Source organism: Macaca thibetana, chromosome 3 (genome assembly GCF_024542745.1).
Source record: "Macaca thibetana thibetana isolate TM-01 chromosome 3, ASM2454274v1, whole genome shotgun sequence".
NCBI lineage: Eukaryota > Metazoa > Chordata > Mammalia > Primates > Cercopithecidae > Macaca > Macaca thibetana.
In genome coordinates, this window is record NC_065580.1 from 70,493,808 (window position 1) to 70,520,351 (window position 26,544).

The window sequence follows — 26,544 nt, forward strand, 5'->3', positions numbered from 1 at the left end:
ATATATTACTGATGTAGAAATACGTTAAAGTATAATATGTAGTTAACCGGGTAGCTCACAACGATCTAAGCTGGTGCTGAGGAAGCTAAATTAACACCAGTTTATAATTTGAACCAAAAACTAACAGCAATTGAGAGTTACAACCAATTCGTTGTAATACTGATGATGACCCCATATCTCAGTGTCATCCAAAGAACTGCAGACATCCACTGTTGTTGTGTGCCAGTGTTGTTAGGAGTGCCCCAAAGCTTCAGGACTTGCATGGCAGCCATACTTCCTGGGAAGATGCCTCATTTTCAACTCTATGTAATTTACTAATTTTAGATTATGCATACCACATTTTAGTATTGGGATTCTAAATACTGATTCTTGACCCACAGGCTTTTAGGAATAAGTAGCCCATTTGTAGGTGAAAGTCTGTACTATTGTATATCAGTTGCCAAAAGAGCATTGCATTGGGAATGGGAGCTGATTCTTTTGTTGTTGTTGTTGCTGTTGTTGTTTTTCAATAGCTTTAAGGGTACAAGTGGTTTTTGGTTACATGGGTAAATTGTATAGTGGTGAAGTCTGGGCTTTTAGTGTACCTGTCACCTGAATAGTGTGCAGTGTATCCAATAGGTAATTTTCTTTAATCCCTCACCCCCCTCTCATCCTCCCTGCTTCTGAGTCTCCAGTGTCCGTTATACCGTTCTTATGCTTTTGCATACCTATAGCTTAGCTCCCACTTATGAATTAGAACATGTGGTATTTGGTTTTCTGTTCCTGAGTTACTGCTCTTAGGATAATGGCCTCCAGTTCCATCCAAGTTGCTGCAAGACATTATTTTATTCTTTTTATGGCTGAGTATCCCACGACACACACACACACACACACACCACATTTTCTTTTTCTGCTCATCTGTTGATGGGCACTTAGGTTGAGTCTGTATTTTTCCATATATTGCATATTGCATAGTCCTACAATAAACATGGGAGTGCAGGTATCTTTTTTATATGATTTATTTTCCTTTGGGTAGCTACCTACTAGTAGAATTACTGGATCGAATGGTAGATGTACTTTTAGTTCTTTAAGAAATCTCTATACTGTATTCCGTAGAGATTTTACAAATTTGCATTCCCACTAACAGAACAGTGTATAAGTGTTCTCTTTTCACCGCATTCACGCCAACACCTATTTTTTGACTTTTTTAAAGTGGCCATTTTCACTGGGATAAAGTGGTATATATCACTGGGTTTTAATTTGCATTTCCCTGATGATTAGTTATGTTGAGCATTTTTTCATATGTTTGTTGGCCATTTGCATATCTTCTTTTGAGAAATGTCTGTTCATGTTGTTTGTCAACTTTTAATGGGATTATTTGTGTTTGTTTTTTTTTCCTGCCTGTCTTGTTGAAGTTTCTTATAGATTCTGGATATTAGTCCTTTGTTGGATGTATAGTTTATGACTATTTTCTCCCATTCTGTAGGTGTCTTTTTAATTCTATTGATTATTAATGTTATTGTTGCTTTGTAGAAGATTTTTAGTTTAATTAAGTCTCATTTATTTATTTTTATTTTTGTTACATTTGCTTTTAGGGTCTTAGCCGTAAATTCTTTGCCTAGACCAATGTCCAGGAGAGTTTTTCCTAAGCTTTCTTAGAGAATTTTTATGGTTTCCAGTCTTACATTTACATCAAGTCTTTAATCCATCTTGAATTGACTTTTGTATATGGTGATAGATAGGGGTCCAGTTTTGTTCCTCTGAATATGGCTCTAAATTTTCCACTCTTATACTTTTGGTCACTATGACCTTGCTGTATAATTTAAAGCCAGATAATGTGGTACCTCCACCTTTGGTCCTTTTCTCTTAGGATTGGTTTGACTATTTCCAGTCTTCTTTGGTTTCATATGAATTGTAGGATTTTTTTTTAACTTTATGAAAAATGATATTGGTCATTTGATAGGAATTGTACTGAGTCTATGGATTGCTTTGGGCAGTGTGGCCGTTTTCACAATATTGATGCTGTCAGTTCATGAGCATGGAATGATTTTCATTTGTTTGTGTCATTTCTGTTTTTGTTTGTTTGTTTTGTTTTTTTTTTCAGTGTTTTGTAGTTCTCCTTGTAGAAAATTTTCATCTCCTTGGTTAAGTATATTCCTGAGTAGCTTCTTTTCCTCTCCTCTCCTCTCCTCTCCTCTCCTCTCCTCTCCTCTCCTCTCCTCTCCTCTCCTCTCCTCTCCCCTCCCCTCCCCCCTCCCCCCCTTTCCCCTTCTGTTCCTTGCAGCTATTATAAATGGGAGTGAGTTCTTGATTTGATTTTCAGCTTGGTCATTATTGGTGTGTAGCAGTGCTACTGATTTGTGTATACTGATTTTTGTAACCTGAAACTTTGATTTTGTAACTGAATTCATTTATCAAATCTAGGAATCTTTTCAAAGAGTCTTTAGAGTTTTCAAGGTATAAGACCATATCATTGACAAAAAAAACATAGTTTGACTTCCTCTTTTCTAATTTGAATGCCCTTTGTTTCTTTCTCTTGCCTGATTGCTCTGGCTAGGATTTCCAGGGGAGTCTATTCTTGACCAGGAGTAGGCTTGTGACCCCAGAGATTGTGATGAGGATCACCCTTTATCAGGGACTATATTTTTCCATACTTGTATCCTAGCTTTTCCTTGGCAAAAATAAGCTCTCAATAACTTTTGAAAATAAATGGATACATATGTAATAGTATACACATATTAAAATTTTGATTGTATATATCTAAATGCTATTATACAGTTGCAAAAACTATAGAAAAATATTGTGAGTGTAGTACATTTTTATAGAACTGTTTTGACCGAAATTTTTAAGTAGATTTCCTAACATTAAACTTACCAGAGGTTTAGTTGTAACTCACACATTCCTGCATACCTCATTCAAAGCCCTAAAAATAGCAGCATCTTTTTTTAGAACAGGTAAATGTATGGATTTTCTTTCAGTATACAGGCTCTGACCTAATATTCCCAATATAGGTCCAGTCCTTAGAGAGCAATAGTTACTGTGGGCATGGCACCAAGAGGCTCCATCCTGCTCTCCCTCCCAACCACTGCAGACACAAAAGCACAGAGGAGGTGGCACCTCCTTTCAGTATTCTCCACCTCTTCCAAGAGCCCCATATTCTGCCTCTCAAATGCCATCCTGAGTGCATGTAGGTGCCTCTGTGAAAGAGGAAGTAAGACTGAAAAAGAGAAAGAAAATGCAAGCCTGTCACCTGGTAGAGGCACCCTGCAGCTACCTCCGACCCCATCTTGCTGTTGATCCCCACTGACCAGTGCTAAAAATGCAGAGAAAGCTATTCATTTTTTGACCACCCCTCACTCCTTCCACTAGAGTTCTTGTCACTTCTCCTAAGTCACAGTTCCCTTTCAGTTCTTAGCCTTAGAGTCTCCACTCCAGTATCTCTCTGGGCTTAGAAGCCTCAGGCCAGCCTGTTCCTTCCCTTGGCTGGAGTTGCTGCCTCTGGCTAAGGCTAAGTGAGACTTGGGGAAAAGAAAACAGGAGCCTTGTCCTGCTCCCTGGTCTGCCTCTATAGGAGTGCTGTGATTTCCCTGGTGGATGCGTTTTCATCAGAAATGCTGTTGTACCAGAATGGTTTGTCTCTGTCATGCTTTTTGGTTTATTATTAATTAAGCAGCCTTCTGTGCATCAGCCAATGAACTAACCACCATGTAGAGAATTAGTTCTTTGGGGAAATATATTGTGAGTCTCAGACAGCTCTCAATATGTTGGAATACAACTCCATTTAAGTGCCAATATTTTGTTTTTGCACTGCGGAATTTTATAGTGGTAAAGGGACAATAAGATGATTGCTGCTAGGTTTTAATTGCCATTTTTGCATGATGTGATTTTCCTTCCTGTATCATGAACAGAAACCCATGAACAATGCAAATGCTCGTCAATAGGCAAGTAGATGAATAATATTCCCTTTAGATAATAGTCACACAGGAGTTTGGATGAATCTTAGCAATGTAATGTTAAGTGAAAAAAAAAATCCCAAAATATTAGCTACAGCATTATATCCTGTATGTAAAATTTAAAATAATTAAAATTATTTTATAATTGTTATAAGGACAACAAAGTTACATAACAAAGAAGTGTAGAGAATAGTGAACATGATTCAGGATGGAGCTTACTTCACTTGGGGGAGGTCAGGAGATTGCATGGGGCCTGAGCCAGACAATTAGATGTGGATTGTTGTTAAATGACGTAGTGAGTTCATGGGTACTTATTAAGTTCATTAAAATTCCCTGCATCAGGTCCAAAGCAAGAAAAAAAATAACAAATACATTATTTTCTCCTTAGTTTAAGGATAAACACTATTACATTTTCCAGGATGAAATAAGAATAAATCACAAACTTGGTTTTCATAGGAAATATCCATATGGGAATGTCATTCCTTGACTTTGAAACCAAACTAAGTACGTCCAGTAGTTCAGCAGAAGTATAGCAGCACCTGCTGGGAGAAAAGGAGTCATTTAGCTAGTGAGGTCACCCAGCTGAGCACTCCCTGTCAGTGTGTCAGTCTTTGCTGGTCTTGCATACATAAGCCTCTCTTTGTGAGTCAACCGAGATGAATTAATAGTCCTATTAGTAGTGTTTTACCAGACAGCAGGGGGAAGGACACCTCACAAAGTGTCATACATCCAGGTTGCATCCTGGTTCTGTTCTTTCTTCCAGGGCACCTAGGCAGGGTCCCCTCTTAGCTTTCATTATTATGTCCTATTTCATTGGGTTGATGCACACTCACAAAATAATAGGTGTAAAATTGCAAATGGTAAACCAGCTTGTGAGAAGTAATCATTCTGGCAAGTAGACATGTTTCCCCTGATTTTTCTATTTACTTCATACACCTTATATGTATAAAGTATCCCTGTTGAGTATCATTTACAAATAGTATCTTGTAAGTGGTAATTTTACTCTGTAGTAGGTTAAATAATGGATACCCAAAGATATTGAGTCCTTATACCTGGAGCCTATAATCCGATCTTATTTAGAAAAATGGGTCTTTGCAGGTGGGATTAAGTTGAGGATCATGAAATGGGGTAATTATCATTGAGTATCCAGGTGATCCATAAGTTCAGTCATTGATGTTCTTATAAAAGAGAGGCAGAAGGAGATTTGACACAGAAGAGAAAGCAGTGTGAAGAGGGAGGCAGAAATTGGAGTGATGCATCCACAAGCCAAGTAATGCCAGCACCCAGTAGAAGCTGGAAGAGGCAAGAAACCCTTCTCCCCTAAACCCTCCAGAGGGGACAAGGCCCTACTAACATCTTAGTTTCAGCCCACTGAAAACAGTTTTGGACCTCAGGCTCCAGAACTGTGAGAGAGTACATTTCTCGTTTTAAGCCACCAAGTTTGTGTTGTTACAGCAGTCACAGGAAATCAATACATTTATATTAACATATTTTTGAAGATAATATAATTTTCTAAAACACAATTGAGGATGTCAAGCTTTCAAAGTGTTCTGAATCAATTCAATAACTGTCGTATTTAATTTAATTTCGATGTAACTGAAATGAATATTTAAATTAAATATTTAAAGCACTACATTTTTCAGGGTAAAAGTTGACAATCAGCACACAAAGATCAGTAAATAAATTACTTTCATTACAGAAAAACAAGATGGTGAGCAATTTGGGCATGCGTGTGTATCATTTTGACATAGGTATGAGGATTTTCAATGGCCTTAAGTTTGCAGCTGAAGTAAAAGCATCAGTGGATGAATTGAACATTTTTATTATTATGTCCTGACAGCTTCCAGAAATGATTCAAAACCTCTTGGAGCTACCTAGCCTATAAGGCTGTTAAAGGTAGAAGAGCAGGTGCCGAGGGGTGAGCTCTGACTTGCAGAGTGCCGAGCCAGTTCTCCATGCAGTCATTATCATCAGTGGTAGCTCCTGACACCACAGAACTTGAAATTGCCCTCAACCCTTCCTTTACAAATGCTAATTTAAAGAATAATCTTACATAGGCACTCCAGATGAAGATGGACCTGTGGCCATAACTTCCTCTCCACTACTCATGCTTTATAAGTCTAAAAGTCTTAATTAGAATGCATCTTTTAAAGCAGAACTTCTCAAACTTCAGTACGCTTGTAAACCACCTGGGGCTCTTCATGAGCTGTAGATTCTGATTCAGCAGGGAGTGGGACCTGAGCTTCTGCAAGTGGTGGTGATGCTGCTAGTTCAAGGACCACACTTTGAGCAGCAGGGCTGTAGCATCTAGTGCTCCTGCCTGCAGGTTCCTGCCTGTTTTTCCCTATTTTGAGGCACAGTTTCAAGCAGTCAGGCTGGTTCTGCTCCATTCGCTTGGCAACATCACTTCCCTCCAGCCTCTGCTGCTTCCACCCTCCGGCCGCTGCATGTACATGTACATTTCCATTGCTGTGGCCCCCACAGTGCAGTCGGGCACTGAGTCTGAAGCTGTGTCAGAATAACATCACTCAATCTGAAAAGAGAGAAAAGTTGTTGAGATGAGAGTGAAATTCATAAGGGAATCAGGGTTTAGGGAGACAGGGAATAAAAACAGTAGGAGAACAGGAAGAAGAAAAAGAATGAACATTTAGTTGGGGAAAAACATTTGAAATGTTCTACTTTCACTGCAGAATTTTCCAGGCACTAAGAGCATTTTCTGGAATAATTTTAAATTTATTTATTTGTTATCCTCGAATTTCTTTAGCAGCCACCTGCTTGTTTTGTTCATTCATCCACAAATATTTTGTGGCCTTCTGGATACAGGGTGAAAACTTAAAAAAAAAATCTCTAAACCATATAACTAAGTGCTGCAGCCTCTGGGAGGTTGCCTAGTTAAATTGGGACAGTCTGGTCCCAACCGGGCTGATGTTAGAATCACTGGGGAGGTTTAGAAAATTCTGCCTATCTTGCTGCACCTTGGACCAGTTAAATAAGAATTTAGGGGCTAGGTCCCAGTCATTTTCTTTTTTTTAATCAGTATTTTAAAATATTCCTTAGATAATTCCTGTGTCCAGCCAAGCACCACTGAGACAGTAACCTTCTAGCAGATGAATTGAACTCATTTTTAAAAACCCTCTAAGAGCAGTATTTTTGTGTGTGTTGCTTCCTATATAAACCTTTGCAATGTTGAAAACTCTACGTAATATTTTGGAAACACCCTCTCCTTCAATCCATCACCTGCAGCCAAGCAGCTGATTAAATATTGAAGCTGCTTTCTGAAGCCCTGGCAGCTTTTCATTTTCTCAGTCCAGTGGCTCCCCCTGCTGTCTTTCCCAGGTAGAGCTCACTGCTCTACAGAACCTCACTACAGATTCTGCTGCTCCACAAAACACAACCCAGAATCATAGGATTTTAAGGAAAATTTTCTAATCCCACATCCAGCTTGTATGTCACTGCCAAAAATGAGCATTCAGAATACTCTAATCTCTTACATAGTGGTAGTTGAGGTAAGGCATAGGGAATGATGGAAGAAAGGAAGTATATATATGTAAATAGATAAATTCACAACTGTAACACACACATATTGATAGCTTATCCTGCTACTAGAAAAATATTCTGTTAGCCATGTGATTGTGCTGTTTCCCTGCAAAATAATTAGCATCAACACTATAGAAAATGGGGAAGGAAAGCTTTCATGACTAACTTCTCTGCCCTCCTTCGTCTAATTATACCCTTCCTTATCAACCCACTTCTCCTGTCTATCCTCTAAGCTGTAATTGCAGCCACATGAAAACAAAAGTAAATATATGGGCATCTGTGTGACCTCATCTTGTCACCCAAACTCTGTTGTATATTACCTCAGGATTAAACTAGTGCACTGGGTCTGTGGAGGCAGAATTTGATCCTTATTATGTCTGAATGCAAAATGAATGCAAAATGCAACCCTTAATTCTGCTTAAACCTCATAAAAGTGCTGATTACATTTTACACAGCTTTTATCTTTAGAATGCCCTTCTTTGCTGTACATGAATGTTTTTACCCCATTGATCCTTGTTGTCACATGGCTCCGCATAAGTCAGTCTCCCATTCACAATGTAGCACTGAATCTATTCAACGTGATATCATATCCCAAACCATTTTTTTCTCAACAGCATTTCCAGTCAGCCCAATGGGACATGGGGCACACCGCTCCCCGCAACCCCAACCTGTCTGAATACACTCCACAGAAGACTATTTATTTGTGTCCCTTGTCACATTTAGCATCTGGTACTGGCACAGCAATCCAGATGTATTCTGAATAGTATATGATTAAATGATTACATCTGTATTAATTGCTTATTGCTACATAACAACATTAACAGAAATGTAGTGACTAAGGCACATTTATCATCTCTCAGTTTCTGTGGGTTGGGATTCCTGGCATGACTTAGCTAGGCCCTCTGCTTCATGGTCTTAAAAGACTGTAATCAAGGTATCAGCTGGGGCAGCAGTCTGATGTGAGGGTCGGCTGGAGCTCATGTGGTTCTTGGCAACACTCAGTTTCTTGCAGGCTGTGGAACTAAAGACTCAGGTTCTTGCTGGCTGTTGGCTGAAGCCACCCCCAGTTCCTTGCCTTCAGGCCTTCCCAACGTGGCTGCTCACTTCCTCAAAGCCAGCAAGGGAGCAAGTCCTCTAGCACAATGGCTATTATCATTGTACACAATATACAGTTGACCTGTGAACAACACAGCTTTAGAATTCACAAGTCCACTTAGAACGTGGATTTTTTTCGATAAAAGTTACACCAAATGTGCCTGTCTCTGCTGCCTCCCCTTCCGTCTCCTCCATGTCTTCCACATCTGCCACCCTTGAGATAGCAGGACCAAGCCCTCTTCCTCCTCCTCAGCCTACTCAACGTGAAGATAAGGATGAAGATCTTTGTGGTGATTCACTTCCACTTAATAAATAGTAACTATATTTTTCTTCCTCTTGATTTTCCTAATATTCTTTTTTCTAGCTTACTTTATTGTAAGGATATAGTATATAATAAATATAACATATATAGTTGGTAAGACCTCTGTTCAACAGTAGGCTATTAGTAGTTAAGTTTTGGGAGCCGAGAGTTATATGGGAATTTTTGACTGTGCATGGGGTTGGTGCCCCAACCCCTGCATTGTTCAAGGGCCAATTGTAATCTCAGAAGTGACATCTCATCACTTTTGTCATATTCTGTTGGTTAGAAGTTGCTGCTCCCACCCACACTCAAGGAGAAGGTTGTGAACACCAGGAGGTGGGAATCACAGGGGCAAGCTTAGAGTCAACCCGCCTAATCTCTTTTGACTTCCAGTAGGTGGTCTTACAGAAGTTTTTATTCAGCTAAAAACCACGAGTCATTTTTTATGCAGCTTGCTGCATGCCAGGTGTTCCCATCTTGAACCATCAATTAATAGAATCTAAGTACTGGACTTTATGTTTATAGCTATCACATTTTCCTGGTGTTAGGTTTGGCCAGTTGTCCATGCCTGATTAAATATTTTTGAATCCTGGTTCAGCCATCAGAATGCTACACACCCCTTCTATTTCATGTCATCTGAAAAATATAAGACATCTCTTCTGTCTTCCTTCAAGTCACTGATAAAAATGCTGAAGAGGATGATATCTAACATTATACAGAATATACATGTACACCTACATACATATGTCCTATAGACATATATAAATGTGCGTGTGTGTGTGTGTGCGCGCGCGTGCAGGCGTGTGTGTGTATTGAATGTGAGGGAGAGACAGAATGAAAAAAACCTTGTTCTAATACTCAAAACCTCCTTCTAGGGTCTGGTCAGGTGGATATAAATTGTTTAATGACATCTGAGCCACATTGCTCAGCTGTACTATCTCCTGGAAGCAGATAGTACAGCTCTTCGAAGCATGGTCTCTCTAGTCACACCAACCTGATTTAGAATTCCAGCTCCCCCACTTTCTAGCTGTGCAACCTTGAACAACCAGTTTGTCAGTAAACTGGTTGTAAACCTGATGTTGCACACATGATATCAATAAACAATAGCTTATTTTATTGATGCCTGGCTAAAATCAACATATGCTAGAGGAGCAAGGGTTACTGCCCAGCTGCTCTTCTTTGAATTCAGGACATCGACAAGTTTTGTTTGACCCATCTCATTTAGTTTTTGTTTTAAATTTGAATTAAGTAATTTTTCTTAGAAATTTGAATTAGGTCATAGGAATAAGGTACTTTCACAGGAAATCCAGGTATCATCCAGTTCCCTTAGTGAAATGAAAGCTACAGCAATACTGGGGGCCTGCACTGTGCGGGGCAGCCTCCAGTGGAAGCTGAGTAGTCGCTGCTCTCTATGGACAGGGCCTTGTCACATTCAGTCCCCCTTCTTTCTCCCCAGCCCTGTCCCTCAGTCACCTGCTTGACTGGCTTCTAGAAGAATTTTAATTTGCATCACTGTTCTTCTCCAGGAAGGTAGAGTAAGGTAGGAGGAAAAGCATAAATATTGAAGCTGAAGACAACTGTCTTCTACTTTTTAAAAAGGTTAGTTTAACATGACTTTTATTAAATGAAGTCATGATAATTTGTCATTTACAAGGATCCTTCAGGTCTATATAGTTAAACAAATATTTAATGAGTGCCTACTTCATGTACTTTGATAAACAAAAGGAAGATAAAGTAAACAAAAATTTTTAAAAAGACATGATCTCTTTACTTATTACAGTTAGAGTCCAATGAAAGAAATAGACATTTATCAAATATTCACAGAAATAAATGTAAAGTTTCAACTGTGACAATTTTTACCAAGAAGCCTACAGTGCTATAATGGTATATTATGGGGATTTTGCCCCAATATGCAGGGGTTTGTCCTGAGAAAAGGATGTTTCAACTCAGAGATGAAAAATGAATTAGGAACCAGGTGGAATGGGCACAGATGTCCAGGCTTTGGAAATACATGTGTAAAGGCCCTGTGTGGGGATGAGGGAGCAGCATGGCAAATTTAAGGCACCAAAAGATCAGTGTGAGCAGAGCATGAGAGGAAAAGGAAGGGGTGGTGGTTCTAGGTAAGGGGAGAGAGGGGCAGGCCCAAGGCAGGTAGCAGCTTGAGGGTCATGTGTGCAATATCAGGTTTACCCAGGAACACTGGGAAGCCACTGAACCATTGAGAGATCTTATTCAGGGAGTGGAATTTGATCACATTTGACTTTGAAGATTACTCAGGAATATGCATGCATTAATTGGAAGAGTACAAGAATGGAGGCAAGTAGACTGGTTGGGAGGGCACTGGCTAGTGCCTTAGGACATGTTGGTAGCCTGCCATAGCATGGCATGGCAAGAGAGGGAGAAAATACATAGGAGGTAAAAATAAGAAGTTGATAATGGAAATACATTAATGTGGTGAGATGGTGGAGGCATGTATAAAAATAACAAACCTGAAGAAGTTACTCAAGAATGTTTGAGGAAATCCCATCCAGTCTTTGGATCTCTGGTCTGTCTCCCTGACCAGTTCTGAGGCAGTCGTGAGACACCCCCAGCCATCTGCCTTTCACTGTTAATCCTGATGGTGAATCCAGCAGGTCCTGCAGACTAGGCCAGAAGAGCGGAAGCCAGCGAGTGCCCTTTTGAGTGTCTACTTGGTGGTCTCCAATATTCCATCTTCATCTCTTCCTACTCTAGGACCATGAGTCTCCCAAATTGTCTGTCTTACTCTTCCTCTTAAATTTTGACTATAACATTATAGCATACTTTTAATGACTTAATATTTTTCTTCAGTCAACTCATTTCAAATAATTTTATGTATTTGTTTATAACACTATAGAAAGTAGAAAACCTTTATGTATCGCCATTAATAGGAGGTAAATGTGAAAATAAACTCAGTGAAAACCAGTTATTATTATTATGAAATTGACCTTCTTGCCTGGCCACAATTCTGAACCTTTGGCTGCTTTCTCTATGGAGGATGTTAGCAAGTGTTTGAAAGGTTTTAAAAATAAGCACCAAGCTGAGATTTTTCTCCTTGATGTTCTCAAATAAATTGAAAGAAATTCAAAGCATGTGAGTAAATATAATTTAATGCTCTATTCATATCCTAAAATAATCTTCAGTGTGGGAGTACATATCCCACACCTTGGGAAAAGCTATTTTGGGCCAGTAGTTCCACCACTGGACTTAGAATCACCTGTGGAACTTTTACAAAGAGCTGACTTAATTCATCTGGGCTGGGACCTAGTCAGAGATACTTATAAAACAATAATTTTCAGTGGAAGAAGTATTGGGGATTATTCTTGGTTTTCGTATTGATTAAGATGCTATTGCCTTTTCATGGGTGGTGGCCACAATGCTAGACTCGGCACTGTTGGTCAGTCTTGCTCAGTGAAAAACTAAATGACCCACCAGACACTTCTATTATGAAAAACTTTGTTATAATTATCCAAACCTTGAATTGCTTAGTATCTCTGTTTTATCTAGAAATACAATTACATGTAAGTAACACAGTAAACACAATATATAAATACAGTTGTACCTATAAGCAGAAGACATTTTTCTCAGTTTTAATACATAATAAATATTAATATACACTGAAATATCAGGTACGCAGCTAATCAGCAGTTTCAGAAAATCTTGACACACAGCAATGCTATTCAAGATTCAAGTCTCTAATGCAACACAGTTGAATGTGTCATCATTGATAGCTATGGCCTTCAAGGTAGTTTAGCGTATAGCTACAGGCACCCAATTATTTCATTTTGCCCATTGGTGCCATCCTATTTGAGTTTTTTCCATTGGGCACATATTTTTTCATGAAATACTTTCATGTCTTCTTTATGCAATGGTTACAGTATTATACTGATTTTTTTAGTTGTGCATAGGTACCTTTTATGATCTATGAGTCCCATTTCTGGATAGTAGAAAGAATGTTTAAAAATGTGTTTAAAAAGGGGACATTTGACATGTGAGGGTTGAGCACCATGGCTTTAGAAGCTCCCAAATGGTTCTCATATGCCCCGTAGATGAACCCTTGTGTTGGCCTTTCTGTGTGGCCTCTTCACTAACCTCTCAGCTTCTTGTCCCCCTTCTCCACCACCAACTCCAGGAGTTTTATGAGGTGCAGAGCTGGTCTTGTCATTCCTGCTCTTTGTCTATGTCCCTAAAATCTAAAAAGCCCTTGCTTATTATTTAATCTTATCAACTTGGCTGCAGCCTCCTCCCGTAGACCTCCACTTCCTTCCCTTCCTCCTGACTACACCTTGGAGGGGCTGAAAATACAAATCCGGATCTTGCAAGTGGAACTTCAGATACAGAAAAATACTTAGAACACTTCAGCGTGTATATGGTAGTGGAAAGCACATGCTAAAATATGATCTCTAAAATGTGAGCTATAAAAGCAATCCACATAGAGTTCCCAGAGGAATTGGTATGGTTTGGCTGTATCCACACAGAAATCTCATCTTGAATTGTAACTCCCACAATTCCCACGTGTCATGGGAGGAACCCAGTGTAGGTGATTGAATTATAGGAGTGGGTCCTTCCTGAGCTGTTCTCATAATAGTGAATTAGTCTTACGACATCTGATGGTTTAAAAAATGGGAATTTCCCTGCACAAGCTCTCTCTTTGCCGGCCACCATCCATAGAAGACGTGACTTGCTCCTCCTTGCTGTCCTCCATGATTGTGAGGCCTCCCCAGCCACGTGGAACTGTAAGTCCATTAAACCTCTTTTTCTTCCCAGTCTTGGGTATGTATTTATCAGCAGCCTGAAACCTGACTAATACAGGGGTGTTCCCAGAAGACAACACCAGATCACTTGGAGTTGGCACACACACATGCATACCTCTGTACCTTTATACACACTCTCTTCTTTCTGGAGTGTCCTTCTCCTACTCATTTGCTTGACAAGCCCCTGGTCACTTTTGAACTCTCAGTTTTAAGGCTTCATTTTCTTCAAGCCATCCCTTCGCCTCTTTTCCTAGGCCCCTGCTGCACTCATCACACCCCTCATTGAGCAGCCTTGTCATGCTGACTTTCTGTTTCACATGCTTGTCTCTTTGTCTCTCTTTCCAGACTGAGCAACTCTAAGGCAGACACTTTTTTAAAAAATCTTTTATCTTCTACACATAGGAAAGGGGTGGTCATGTTGTCATCACTAGTACATTTCTGTTTATTACATGGATGGGAAAGCATAATTAATGGTTGAACACCAGTGAAAAGCGTGGGCCCCTTCCACCTCTGATTTCCAGCCACCCATTCCCCTTTCCAGAGACCACTGCTGTTACTAGTTTGTTTGTTTGGTTTTTAGGGATACCCTTGACCTACTCTAGAAGTTGTCTACATACAGAAAATGAATATTTGATTCAAGTATGCAATTGGCATTTTTTAAGATTTCCATGCCGAAATTTGCTCTTTGGTCATTTCCATCTGTCCTTGGCCACTCTTATAATCTCCTCTTACTTGCATCTTTCCCCTTCCCCTTAATGTACTCCATCCTTTCAACCTCTACTTCTTCTATCACTATATCCTCCTCTTAAAAAATTTCCTTCTTGGCCGGGTGCGGTGGCTCACACCTGTAGTCCTAGGACTTTGGGAGGCTGAGGCAGTTGGATCACTTGAGCCCAGGAGTATAAGCCTGGGCAACACAGTGGTACCCCATCTCTACAAAAAATAAAAAATTTAGTAGGATAGGGTGGAGTGTGCCTGTCATCCCGGCTACTTGAGAGGCTGAGATGGGAGGATCACTTGAGCCTGGGAGATTGAGGCTGCAGTGAGCCATGGTCACACCAGTGCTCACCAACCTGGACGACAGAATGAAATCCTATCTCGAAAAATAAAACAATTCCTTCTCACCATCACCCATGAGGCCACTGGATCCTGAAACCTTTCTCCTCGCCTTCCACCTGCCCTGTCTGCAGCACATTCATTGTGCTGTCGGAGGCAGTGCAAGCTCCAGGTGGTTCCTCTGCGTTTCCACCTGATCATCGTATTTCCGGGTGGAGAGTGCACAGTCAGGATCAGAATTAGGAAGTTCTGCTTTCTCTCTCTGGCTCTTCTGGGAACTTCATACCATCTGTTCCAGAGCAGGGTGTATAATATTGCAGCTGAGTTCTGCTGAGCCACTTCACAGGTTTCTTTTAGGGCTTCTCACTAAGGAGCCAGAGAAAAATCTTCCAGATCCGAAAGTAGTACAGCTGTGAAGCAATCATTATTTTAGAGATGTTATATGTGTGGACTTTCGGAGTTGCAGCTTAAAAATCATCAGTTCTGGATAGTAGAAAGAATGTTTAAAATGTGTTTAAAAAGCGGGCATTTGGCATGTGGTTTAAGATGGGATGACAGTCACACTCCGCCCTATCCTAAGGGACTGGTTGTTCTCCAGTCCCTCAGAATCCACAGCTGAGTCCGTTTAAAATCCTCATCGCCACTGTAGTCGTGCCCCTAAGATGTAAAGCCTTGAAGTGGGAATCTGGTGCTTTCCATATCGCTTCATTAGGACACACTTCTGTGAGCCAGTTTTATTTGTGTCCCAGAGGCCAGAATTCCTCTGTGCTGTAGTCTCCGTTAGAGACCTCTCGGTCCCCTTGACCCAGGAAGAACCGTTAGCAGGTCTTCTTCTACTTAAATCACAGGTGTTCAGGAAAATCCCATGGACTCCTGTTTAGCAGCCCCGAGGCCTGTGCAAAAGCAAAGACTAGAAAGTGAGATAATTTGTGGAATTAGTGATAGTTTAGAAAGATAAGTAAATATTTCTAACAAACACTAGTTTGTCAGAGTTACTCTGAGCTCTAGAAGTTTAGAATTTGCTTTTCTCCTGTTATTTGGAGTAGGTATTTTCACAGAGAGGCCCTCTTTTTCTCAGTATCTTCTCTGCTCAACAGAGGCTGACATAACGGGCAGAACCTTGGCCACACCTGCCAGGGCAGAGGCACACCTGGAGGAGTGAGTGTGGGGCCATCATTACCTCTTAGTTCCTCAGGGTCAGGGGTGTAGACCTCCACTGATAAGATGAGCTTGTCCTTTTTTTTTTTTTTTTTTTAAAACAGATGTTAAATAGTCTAATAAGAAATCACAGAAAAGACTTCTAGCAACTGTATATTTCTGAACAGTGGGACGTGAGACCATTTTGTAGCTTGCATTTTGGCATTTGCTATTTGTTACCATATGTGTGCTGAGGAGTGCCAAATGTTTTTCTCCCTCTGAAATTCCTCTCCCAAGATCCAGACGTGTATTTCCAGCTGCCCAATCTTGACCTGCAGGCGTTTCTAACATTTAATAGATCCAGAACGAAACCCTTTGCTCTCAGCCCCCAAACTTGCTTCATCTCTGGCATTCTTGATTTCAGCTAATAACTTCTTCCCTGTATGAGTGGATTTTAAACAGCAGAATATATATTTTACATCATGATTCACTATGTATACACACAAAGATGTAACTTGAACAGAAGTTTCATAAAACAATATGTATCTTTACATTTATGTTGCCCTCTGATATCTTCTCTTGAATTCCATCTTTTGAAAAGTGCCAATGTCAACTCCCTTGATGAATTTACAATCCCCCAACCAGTCATATGACCTGCAATTTGCAAAAACCTTAAACAGAGATAAAGTGCAGTCTCCTTGAATTCAGCATCTGGCTTCTGCTTCCCATCCTGTAGCGCAACCTGCAGCCTAGCCACAGTGTTATCCAGACACACCATTCATTCAGTCAGTCAGTCAACATTTACTGGGTGCGTATCTGGTGCCAGGCACATGGTACACTAAGTATCCAGAGATCAACATTGTCGTCTCCACTCTGAGGACCACAATGCGGAGACAGGTGAGTAATCTAGCAATTACCAGGTAATGGCGAGGTTCTAAATAGAAGTTTGCATAAAGCACTCAGACATCACAAACAGGCAGCATATAACTTGGACCAGAGAGTCCAGAAGGTCTTTCAGGAAAAAGTGACCCTTGAACTGAAGCTACAAATAGAGGTAGGAGTTCAGCTGGCAGGATTAGGGCAGGGCGTTAGGGAAGAGTAATCCACTATGAGAAGACACAGGGGCTGAGCATTCTGTTAATTTGGAGAGCTGAAAGTGTTCTGACATAAGCCTCTCCTTATAACCATACACTCTACTGTCACTCCCACCCTTTCTTTACTTGGCAAACCGTGACTCAGTGTTCCCTCTCCCACTAAACCACCCTCTCCCAGTAGCCTTTCTCCCTGCCCCCAGGAAGACTCAAGCCTCCCTTCTTTAGGCTCTGACCTCACTCTCCCATACCATCAGCTCTGTTATGTTGAAGGCCATTCTGATCACCACCCCGGTTCATCTGCATCACTAGACCAGGGGCACCTCAAGGCAGAGTCCACGTTCTTACATCTTCTGTGAGGAGTACAATAAGTGTTAGCCGAATAAAGAGCTGAACCAATAAAGGAAACAGGAGATGGACAAACCACAGACACAAGTTTAGGGTAAATCTGCTTAAATGGATATGTAGAAGACTTTTCGGTGTATCATAGATGGAAAGGGGCTTCAAGTGTCATGAACCTGCTTATTTACACAGCTGGGGACCACATTTTAAGTGTTGGTGGCACCTCAGGTGCAATTTTCATTTTCTTTGTGTTTCATTTGCAAAAGATTATTTTTGACTTTTAGAAAATACTCTTTTTCTTCTAACTTAAATATGTCTTGTTAATGGAACTTGTTAGTGAATTAATAGGAATGAAAATCTGGCATCAGAGACCACACATACTCTCCCTTAGCGCACAGGTAGCCAGTCGTTGCTAATCATACATTAAACCCAAACTGTTTTTTCCAAAATGGATTTTACAGGAAGCAAAATTAATTTTTAATTATTCTTTTCCTTTGCCCACCTTCTGCCCACTTTGCATTTTCTGTGTAAATGGTTCAGGGTTGTAAGCAGGACAGTTTGAGGTCTGGAATCTCAATAGTTAAACCTGTAATTGAAAAAGAAAAGTCTAATGTATTTGTTTCTTTCCTGGAAATTTTTATAATATGACCATAATATTTCATAATCACTTTGAAACAGAACACTGGATATGGATGACGATAATGCCTATAAAAAAGTTTTGCAAACGCAAGCATTGTCAAAACAGAGGCAGCCAGGAAAACAATTGTACTTTATTAGGAGCAAGAGAACAGGGCTCAGATTCTGGCTGGACTTTTCATTGTTTATAAAACTTCCATAGGGTCTAATTTTGCATGTGACAGATTGGCTGTGTTCAAGTTGTGATTTTGAGCTGACATTTTCTCCCTTTTGTTGCTAAAGTTTAGTACTGTTGGACTCCTTTGTCCTTGATGCAAATTTTAGTGAGAACAAAGTGGAGCATTTCCAGATTAGCTGTATGTGCTGCCTGCAAACTTGATTGTCTCCTCTTGAAATAATGGTTGGGATTATTGAAAAGAAAGGGAGAAATGCCTTTTGCAGAGACACTGTTATCATAAGCGTTTATGTCAGAGACAATGCTTTTGTCTCTTTTCTCGTGTTACAACTCTTCCAGCTCTCTTGCCTGCCTCCTTCCCCCTCATCATCCAGCCCATCAATAACGTGACCTAGTTTGTGTAGATCTGTCTATTGATGTTAGTATTAATTAGTGCATGAAAAAGTAACCAAGTATGAGTCTTAAAAGAATTTTTATTTTCTCATTTGCTGATGCTGGATTCATGTTTCAGCCAGGAACATAAATACATGTATTTAATCCTGATTCACTAGAGTAGGAAGCAGGGAGTTTGGCACTTACTGTGTACGTGCCACTCTTTGACATCACTGCCATGTCACCCACTAGTAAATAAATGCATGAACAATTTGAGCCCTGTATTACCATTTGGCCTAGTAGTACCTACAAATCCTCAGATAAAGTGAATATGCTTCATTTCTTCTGTTGACAAAGAGTCAAACTGTAAAATATTTGAAAAGATTTGTTCTGAGCCAAATATGAGTGACCAATGGCCCATGACACAGCCCTCAGGAGATCTTGAGAACATGTGCCCAAGGTTGTCAGGCTACAGCTGGGTTTTATACATTTTAGTGAGACATACGACATCAATCAGTACATGTAAGATGTATATTGGTTCAGTCCAGAAAGGCAGGACAACTGGACATGGGAGCTTCCAGGTCACAGGTGAATTCAAGGATTTTCTGATTGACAATTGGTTCAGAGAGTTATTACCTAAAGACTGGAATCAATAGAAAGGAATGTCTGGGTTACCAAAAGGGGTTACCAAAAGGGTGGAGACCAAGGCTTTATCATGCAGATGAAGCCTCCAGGTAGCAGGCTTCAGAGACAATAGAGTGTAAATGTTTCTTATAGGACTTACAGAGTCTGTCCTATCAGTCTTAAGGCCTGTGTTGATGTTTCTGCCGGTCAGCTGTGCCTGAATTCCAAAAAGGAGACAGGTATAATGAGGCTCCTGTGTTATGCTCCCCTTCATCATGGCCTGAACTAGTTTTTCAGGTTAACTTTAGAATACCTTTGGCTGAGAGGAGGGGTCCATTCAGATGGTTGAGGGGCTTATAATTTTATTTTTGGTTTACACCTCTCATAATATCTAGTGGTCCTTTTCTTCCTCTGCTGGTTTCTAGCTTTATCTCTTGCCCTTTCTAACCTGTTGGTCTATCCATGTTTATCCAATATAGTTTGAATGACACCATCTGGCATCATTCTTGGCAACATTATGATGCCCTGACTCCCTTGAACATAGAGTCCCTGTGGAAAAAGTGGGCAGTCTAAATTTTCCCACGTGGCTGGAGCCTCCCTGATCTGACTAGACCCAGTTTTCTGTGGGTTCTTTGAGTAATATCTAATACTGACATAGTGCTGACTGTGTGCTAGGTAGCATTCTCCTACCACATTGAGGTAGGTGCTGTCAACACCCTCCAGTTTACAGATGAGGAAATTCAAGCTCAGTGGGGTTATTTCTCAGCCCAAGCTTACATGGCTGGTAAATAGGGGAGCAAAGATTTGAACTCAAGGTGTCTTCAGAGCCTGGCCTCTTTTTTTTTTTTTTTTTTTTTTTTTTTTTTGAGACGGAGTCTGGCTCTGTCGCCCGGGCTAGAGTGCAGTGGCCGGATCTCAGCTCACTGCAAGCTCCGCCCCCCCCGGGTTCACGCCATTCTCCTGCCTCAGCCTCCCGAGTAGCTAGGACTACAGGCGCCCGCCGCCTCGCCCGGCTAGTTTTTTTTTTTTGTATTTTTTAGTAGAGACGGGGTTTCACCGTGTTCGCCAGGATGGTCTCGATCTCCTGACCTCGTGATCCGCCCGTCTCGGCCTCCCAAAGTGCTGGGATTACAGGCTTGAGCCACCGCGCCCGGCCGAGCCTGGCCTCTTAACCCTGAATCTCCCCTTTCTAGGTGCTTAACCCTGAAACTCTGTTCTCAGTCAGTGATTTGCCATGATCATTGAGTATAAGAGCCATAGATCATGGAACAGAATATTCAAATGGAATGTGCCCAGTTACATGTGAGCTGGAATTGCCCATGAATTCCTTTCCCCAGATCAAACATTGTAGTGATAGAAAAGTAGATGGAGAAAGAAGGTAGACATACAGATAGAAAAAGGAAAACATGTGGGAAGAACAGTATTTTGGCAAAAGGAAACTGTAAATCACGTAATTACAAATTGTAACTGTAATGAGAGAATTTGAGCATTCTAAGCTGTCAACCCTACCTTTTTGAAACATTATAATGCTCAGACAGAGGATGTGGGGTAGAAATGGCAGAATTGTTGGAACTGTTAAATGATGAGACTGGAGTGAAAGACAAAAGCTTATGAAGGAATCATGAGGGACACATACAAACTTCATTCAGCAGCATGAAGATGACAGCTTATTGTTTGATTCATTAGCCTACTTATTAAGTTTGGACTTGATAAAATATAGCAGATTTAACTTGTCTTACCACATTCAGCTGTATTTGTTATAACACAGAGATTCATCTTGGGTGGCTCTTTAGCCGGGTTTGTTTTTACTGAAATAAAATCCCTGGCACACAATAATGGAAAAAAAAATACCAGAGTTTCATAATATGTAGTGTACTATTTTTCTACACTTGAGAATTTTGAGTGCTTTGGAAATAATAAGGCTGTTCCCCAATTTCCTGCTCTCCACTAGGTTCTTGGAACGCCAAATGAGGACACATGGCCTGGAGTTCATTCTTTACCACATTTTAAGCCAGGTATGTTTCGTTAATTACAGATGACTAGGTGCTTCCTATATGCAAAAGGTGAGTATATAAATGTTCCCGCTCAAGCAATATACCACCTTGAAAAATTTTGGTTACTTTTTCCATTGTGTACTTTATCTATTAATGGAATTTCCTTTTGTTTTCACAAATTATTTGTCTGCTTTTCACCATATATACTTTATTTTATTTGACTGGTTGATTTTGCAGTAACCGTTAATTTCATCATCAGTTAGACTGGCATCCATGTCTACAAAAACAAAATTTAAATTGGGGTGCTGTAACTCATCTGTGTCACTTCTTGCAATAAGTGACCAGGAAAAGTATTGGATTGTAAAAAGGAAAAATCATATTTTTATTTCTTTACAAAACTAATAAATATATGGTCTATAATTTGAGTTTAAACATGTAAGATGTTCTGAATGTTCTATTGTACAGCATTCAATATGTTTTCATGTAAAATATTTAAACCTAAACACTGAAAAATCTGAAAGAAATGTGAACTTTTAAAATAAGTTGTCCTTTGTTTTCACCAGTAGGTGGCAGGCGTGAAACTTTGTTTTAATAATTACACTTAACAGACGAATCTCAAACATGGTCTAATTTTTATAAGAGAGGGGAAAGGTTTGGAATTGAAAATATAATAAAATCAGTGGAATGAATTATTGTAAAAATTATTCTCTTGGTGGTTGTGTTTTTTTTTTTTTCTTTTCTCAGTTATAAAACATGGCTTACAAAATGCAGACCCACCATAAAATTACTGAAAGGGATTTTATAGAAGCTCTAATAGTCTATTATCCTATGAGGGAAAAGAGCTATGAATAATATCTATTAGAGGAGCCAAATATATTATTTTGCTTCTCTTCCCCTCTTTTGGGGAACCATCAGGAATAAATTATCAGTTCCAAAGAATGACTGAGTTGGGAAACTATTTTTACTCTTAATATTTTTCTTCTGAAAGTGTACAGTGTGTTCAGAATTATTTTATCTTCTTCAACTTCCCTGAAGACTCTCTGTACTTTTGCTGGAAATTCTAAATGAATTCTATGTTCTGAAAGACTATAGGAAACTAACAATTTTAAATGGACTGACTCTTTTTTTAAGCAACCAAGAGGCATCCTCTAATGGATCCACGTGTTCTTAATGGAGTGAAGAGCACAGTTCTTTATAGACGATCCAATTGTGGGCACTTCAAGAAGGTTAATTTCCCTGTGTTAGGACCTAAAATTTTAAATTGTAGGCAGATAAAACAAGAAAATTTGAAAAGATTTAAAATGAATAAAGTTACAGACAGAAAGGAGCAATTAAGATGAAATCATTTGGCCTGCCTAGTTTCTGGATTAGAAAACATGGAGTAATTTATGTGCTTTTGTGGGAATAGAATTTATCTTCATCAACAACATACAAAAGCATGTATTAGTTGTATTTTGGAAAGTACTAGGATGTGGTACCCATTAAGATAACAGATTGTGAACTTCAAGACACCAGGGACTGTTCATTGTACATATGTGGTGTTCAATAAATGTTTGTTGCACTTGATTGTATTGAATGTTAGAACAGACATTATATATGTGACTCCTCTGGTGGGCATATACAAACTAGAATATTTATGTTTCAGTTATTAACATTAGGTGTAAGCCCCACAACAGACACATAACACATAGAAAGTAATAGGAAAACAGAAAAATAACATATGAAGATAGTGGAAAGCATGGGTGGTGATGAGCAAGAAGGTTATTCCAGGCAAAGCTCAGGGCTATGAACCATAGCACATAAGTATGATAAGCGTTTCCTGAGTTTGCTTGAAAGGAGTCAAGAGGAGACAAAACAACAGACTGAGTCAAAGGAAGCAAATCTCCGAGTCCTTCCCCAAGCAACACTTACCAGACCATCCAGGGGAGCCCCAGTCCCTGACCTCGTAGATCTCATAGTCCTGGAGAAGAAAATATACAATCCCAAATGAGGAAAATATCAGTGCTAGGGTCCGCCTGTCCCAACTCCACTCTCCAGCTCCTTGATCTACCCCAAAGAGTGCCCTAGAGAGTCTGGAAAAGATAATCTGAGACATAAGGACAAACTTTGTTTAATTTTCTAATACATAATAAATTTAAGCAATTTAAAATGTCAAGCAATAGGAAAAAGGAGCATAGTGCAGAGCCGCCTCCCCTCTGCCAACTTCCCTAGAACCACTGACCCCACTGCAGGCCCCCAGCGTATTCTTATGTTTCTTTCCTTTATGTAAATGTAAGAAATTAATATTATTTTTTACTTTTCTCATATTAAACACAATTCCTCATCTTGTTTTTCTCATTAATGCATCTCATCGATCTTCTCATATCACTGCAAGGAGGAGACCAATGTAGTGTCCCTCTTGTCTCACAGAGCTGCATTGTTTTCTGGTGTATGGATTTAACCCATTCCCTAATTAGGGACAACTGGGTTGTTTCCATTGCTTTGCTATTACAAATATTAATGCACTGAGTAGCCTTGAGCCTATACATACACATACACATTGCACATATGCAAACATATCTGAAGGATAAATTAGGAGAAATAAGGTTAAAGAGCCAACAAGTATAGACAATTACGATTTTGACCACTTTCATCAAACTGTTGTCCAAAGGAGTAGTATCTGTTGTCTCTGTTGCCAGAATACAGGAGAATACTTCTTCCCACAGCTGCTTCTCCTCTCTATGCTATGTGACCAAACTTTTGGATTTTGCCAGTTAGATGACAAAAGGAATTTCAGTAAAATTTTAATTTGCATATGCCTTATGATGAGGTTGAGCATTTTTGATATGTTTCAGGATCATTTCTATTTCCTTTTCTCTGAATTCTTTTTATCTTTTGGCCAATTTACAGTTGAGTTGTGTGGTTTTTAAAATCTATTTCTAGAAGTTCTTTGTATTTTATTTTATTATTTTATTTTTAGTGATGTTGCCCAGGTGGGAGTGCAGTGGTACGATTACAGCTCACTGCAGCCTCGACCTTCAAGTGATCCTCCCTGCTCAGCCTTTCAGGTAGCTGGGACTAACTATAGGTGCATGCCACTATGCCTGGCTAATTTTTTTTTTAATCTTTTGTAAAGATGAGGGTCTTGCTATGTTACCAGGGGTGGTCTCGAACTCCAGGCTCAAGCAATCCTCCCACCTCTGCCTCCCAAAGTGCTGGGATTACAGCATGAGCCACCATGCCTGGCTGAGTTCTTTATATTTAAGAGAAATCATCCCTTTGTCCATGAAAAAACTTTTGCTTCTTTAAAATTTGAAAAATGATCCTTTCTAATTTTTAAGCAATTTTGAAATAATCATTGTCTTATGTCTCTCATGTCTTCCTTGACTTGCCTAACTGAGTAAGTTTTGCCTTGAGAAAAAAGCCCATGGTGTTTTTAGAATAGTGGAGTTATGATTTAAAAAAAAAAAAATGGAGAGAGAGGAAGTCTTGTTATTTTGGCCAGGCCAGTCTTGAACTCTTGGTCTCAAGCAATTCTCCCACCTCAACCTCCTAAAGTGCTGGGATTACAGGTGTGAGCCACTGTGCCTGACCACAATTTTTTTAAAGACCAAATTTCTGTTATAGGTATATGTACAAATTCATATATGTGTATCTGTGTAAGAAAAACCAATTTGGGTTTTTAAGTGGATTACTTTATGGCTATGATCTAGGCCATGAATAAATCTTTTGGTTTTAACATATGCTAACCTAATTTCCTAGTAGTTGTTTTCTTAAATAACTTACATTTTTAGTTAATGTCTACGAAATAAGTTAAATACACCTACTATTTCAGCAATATTTCCTGAGCACCACTTGTATGTCTAGGGACTGGAGATGTTGCATTGAACAAAATGCAAATTATCCTTATCGGGAGAGACATATAGTAAGTGAAATATATCATATATTGGGTGGTGATAAGTACTGTGGAGGAAAATAGAGCAAGAAACTGGTTCAGGAAGTTCTAGGAAGGGCGGTGATTTACAGTTTAAATAGGTTGATCAAGGAAGGCCTCCCTGAAAAGAAGACACTTGACTGAAGAATATGAGAGGCAGAGCCAAGATGATATTTGAGGGAAGAACTCTTCAGGCAGAGACAAAAGCAAGCACCAATGCCCTGAATGGAGAGGAGTGGAGGGCTGATAATGAAATCACAGATCACATAGGGCCTTGAGGGATACTCTGAGTCCTTTGCCATTGATCTGAGTGAGGTAGAAAGCTCTAGAAGATTTTGAACAAGGCAGCACAGGAGCTGGTTTATGTTTTAGTAAGACCACCCCATCTATTATACTGAGAATTGGGGGCCAGAGAAGAAGCAGGGGGGACCCCTTAGGTGGTTATAATGGGAATCCAGGGGAGATGCAATGAAATGTACTGTGAATAAAATGACCTTCCCTTTTCAACTCCTATGATTATCCCAGAACTCAATATGGTTTTCCCTTGGAAAAAAATATATAACAAAAATGGAGAAATATTTTTAAAATAATTCCTGAAATAGTGAAAGAACAATTAGTTAAAAACTGAACTTTATTCTTTACTATATAACCTGTATATCTTCTTCTGTGCTTACACAAAACTTCTTAAACTCAGCATATTCCCATAGCAACCAGGCAACTATAACAGGTCCCAATGGTATTATATATTATAAAGTATGTGCGTGTTATATGCAATAAGGAGTCTGTGTAAGTCTCATTTGTGTTGCTATAAAGGAATACATGAGACTGGGTAATTTACAAAGAAAAGAGGTTCGGTTGGCTCCAGGATCTGCAGGCTGTGCAAGAAGCATGACACCTGCTTCTGGTGGGGGCCTCAAGAAACTTCCAATCATAGGAGAAGGTGAAGGGGAAGCATGCATGTCACATGGTAAGAGAGGGAGCAAAAGAGAAGAGAGGACTTCCCTAAAGTTAGTGTCAGAGGTGTAACTAGATCCCAGGTCTCCGTGGGTCTTAGTCGAGTGTGCTTTTGCTTTTGTTTTTGTTTTGCAGCCTCCATTATGAAATAGAATTCTACTGAATGTGCATCACAATTTCTCATTGTCCTTCTAAAGAACAGTTTACTGACAATTAGACTATTTTAAAAAGCAGAAAAGTAGAGAAGATCTGATCTCTGTTTGGGAAAATATGTACACCAATACACATAAATATTACAATATTACACCAATACAAGACTCTTTTTAGCAACCAGATCTCTCATCTGAATTAATGGAACAAGAACTCACTCATTATCCTGTAGAAGACACTGAGTTATTCATGAGGGATCCGCCCCCATGACCCAAACACTTCCCTCCAACATTGGGGATCGCATTTCAACATGAGATTTGGAGGGGACAGACATCCAAACTATATCAGAGTCTGACCTTGGAAGCTGCTGTTTTTCTGTCATTTACTTCTATTTAAATTTCTCTTAAAAGAAATGGAAAATAGGCCTATTTCATTTTTGAACCCGATTACCTTCCTGTTTCTT

At 39.7% G+C, this 26,544-nt stretch overlaps 1 protein-coding gene across 8 annotated transcripts in view; it reads left to right on the forward strand.

The window, feature by feature from the left end:
• The window catches only part of CDK14 (cyclin dependent kinase 14), a 798,330-nt gene that overhangs the window by 614,502 nt on the left and 157,284 nt on the right, over positions 1–26,544 (forward strand). For all 8 annotated transcript variants that reach the window (XM_050782870.1, XM_050782869.1, XM_050782873.1 and 5 more), the window contains one exon: positions 21,022–21,085. In XM_050782870.1, the coding sequence (XP_050638827.1) occupies positions 21,022–21,085 (64 nt within the window). The remainder of the gene's footprint in view (positions 1–21,021; positions 21,086–26,544) is intronic.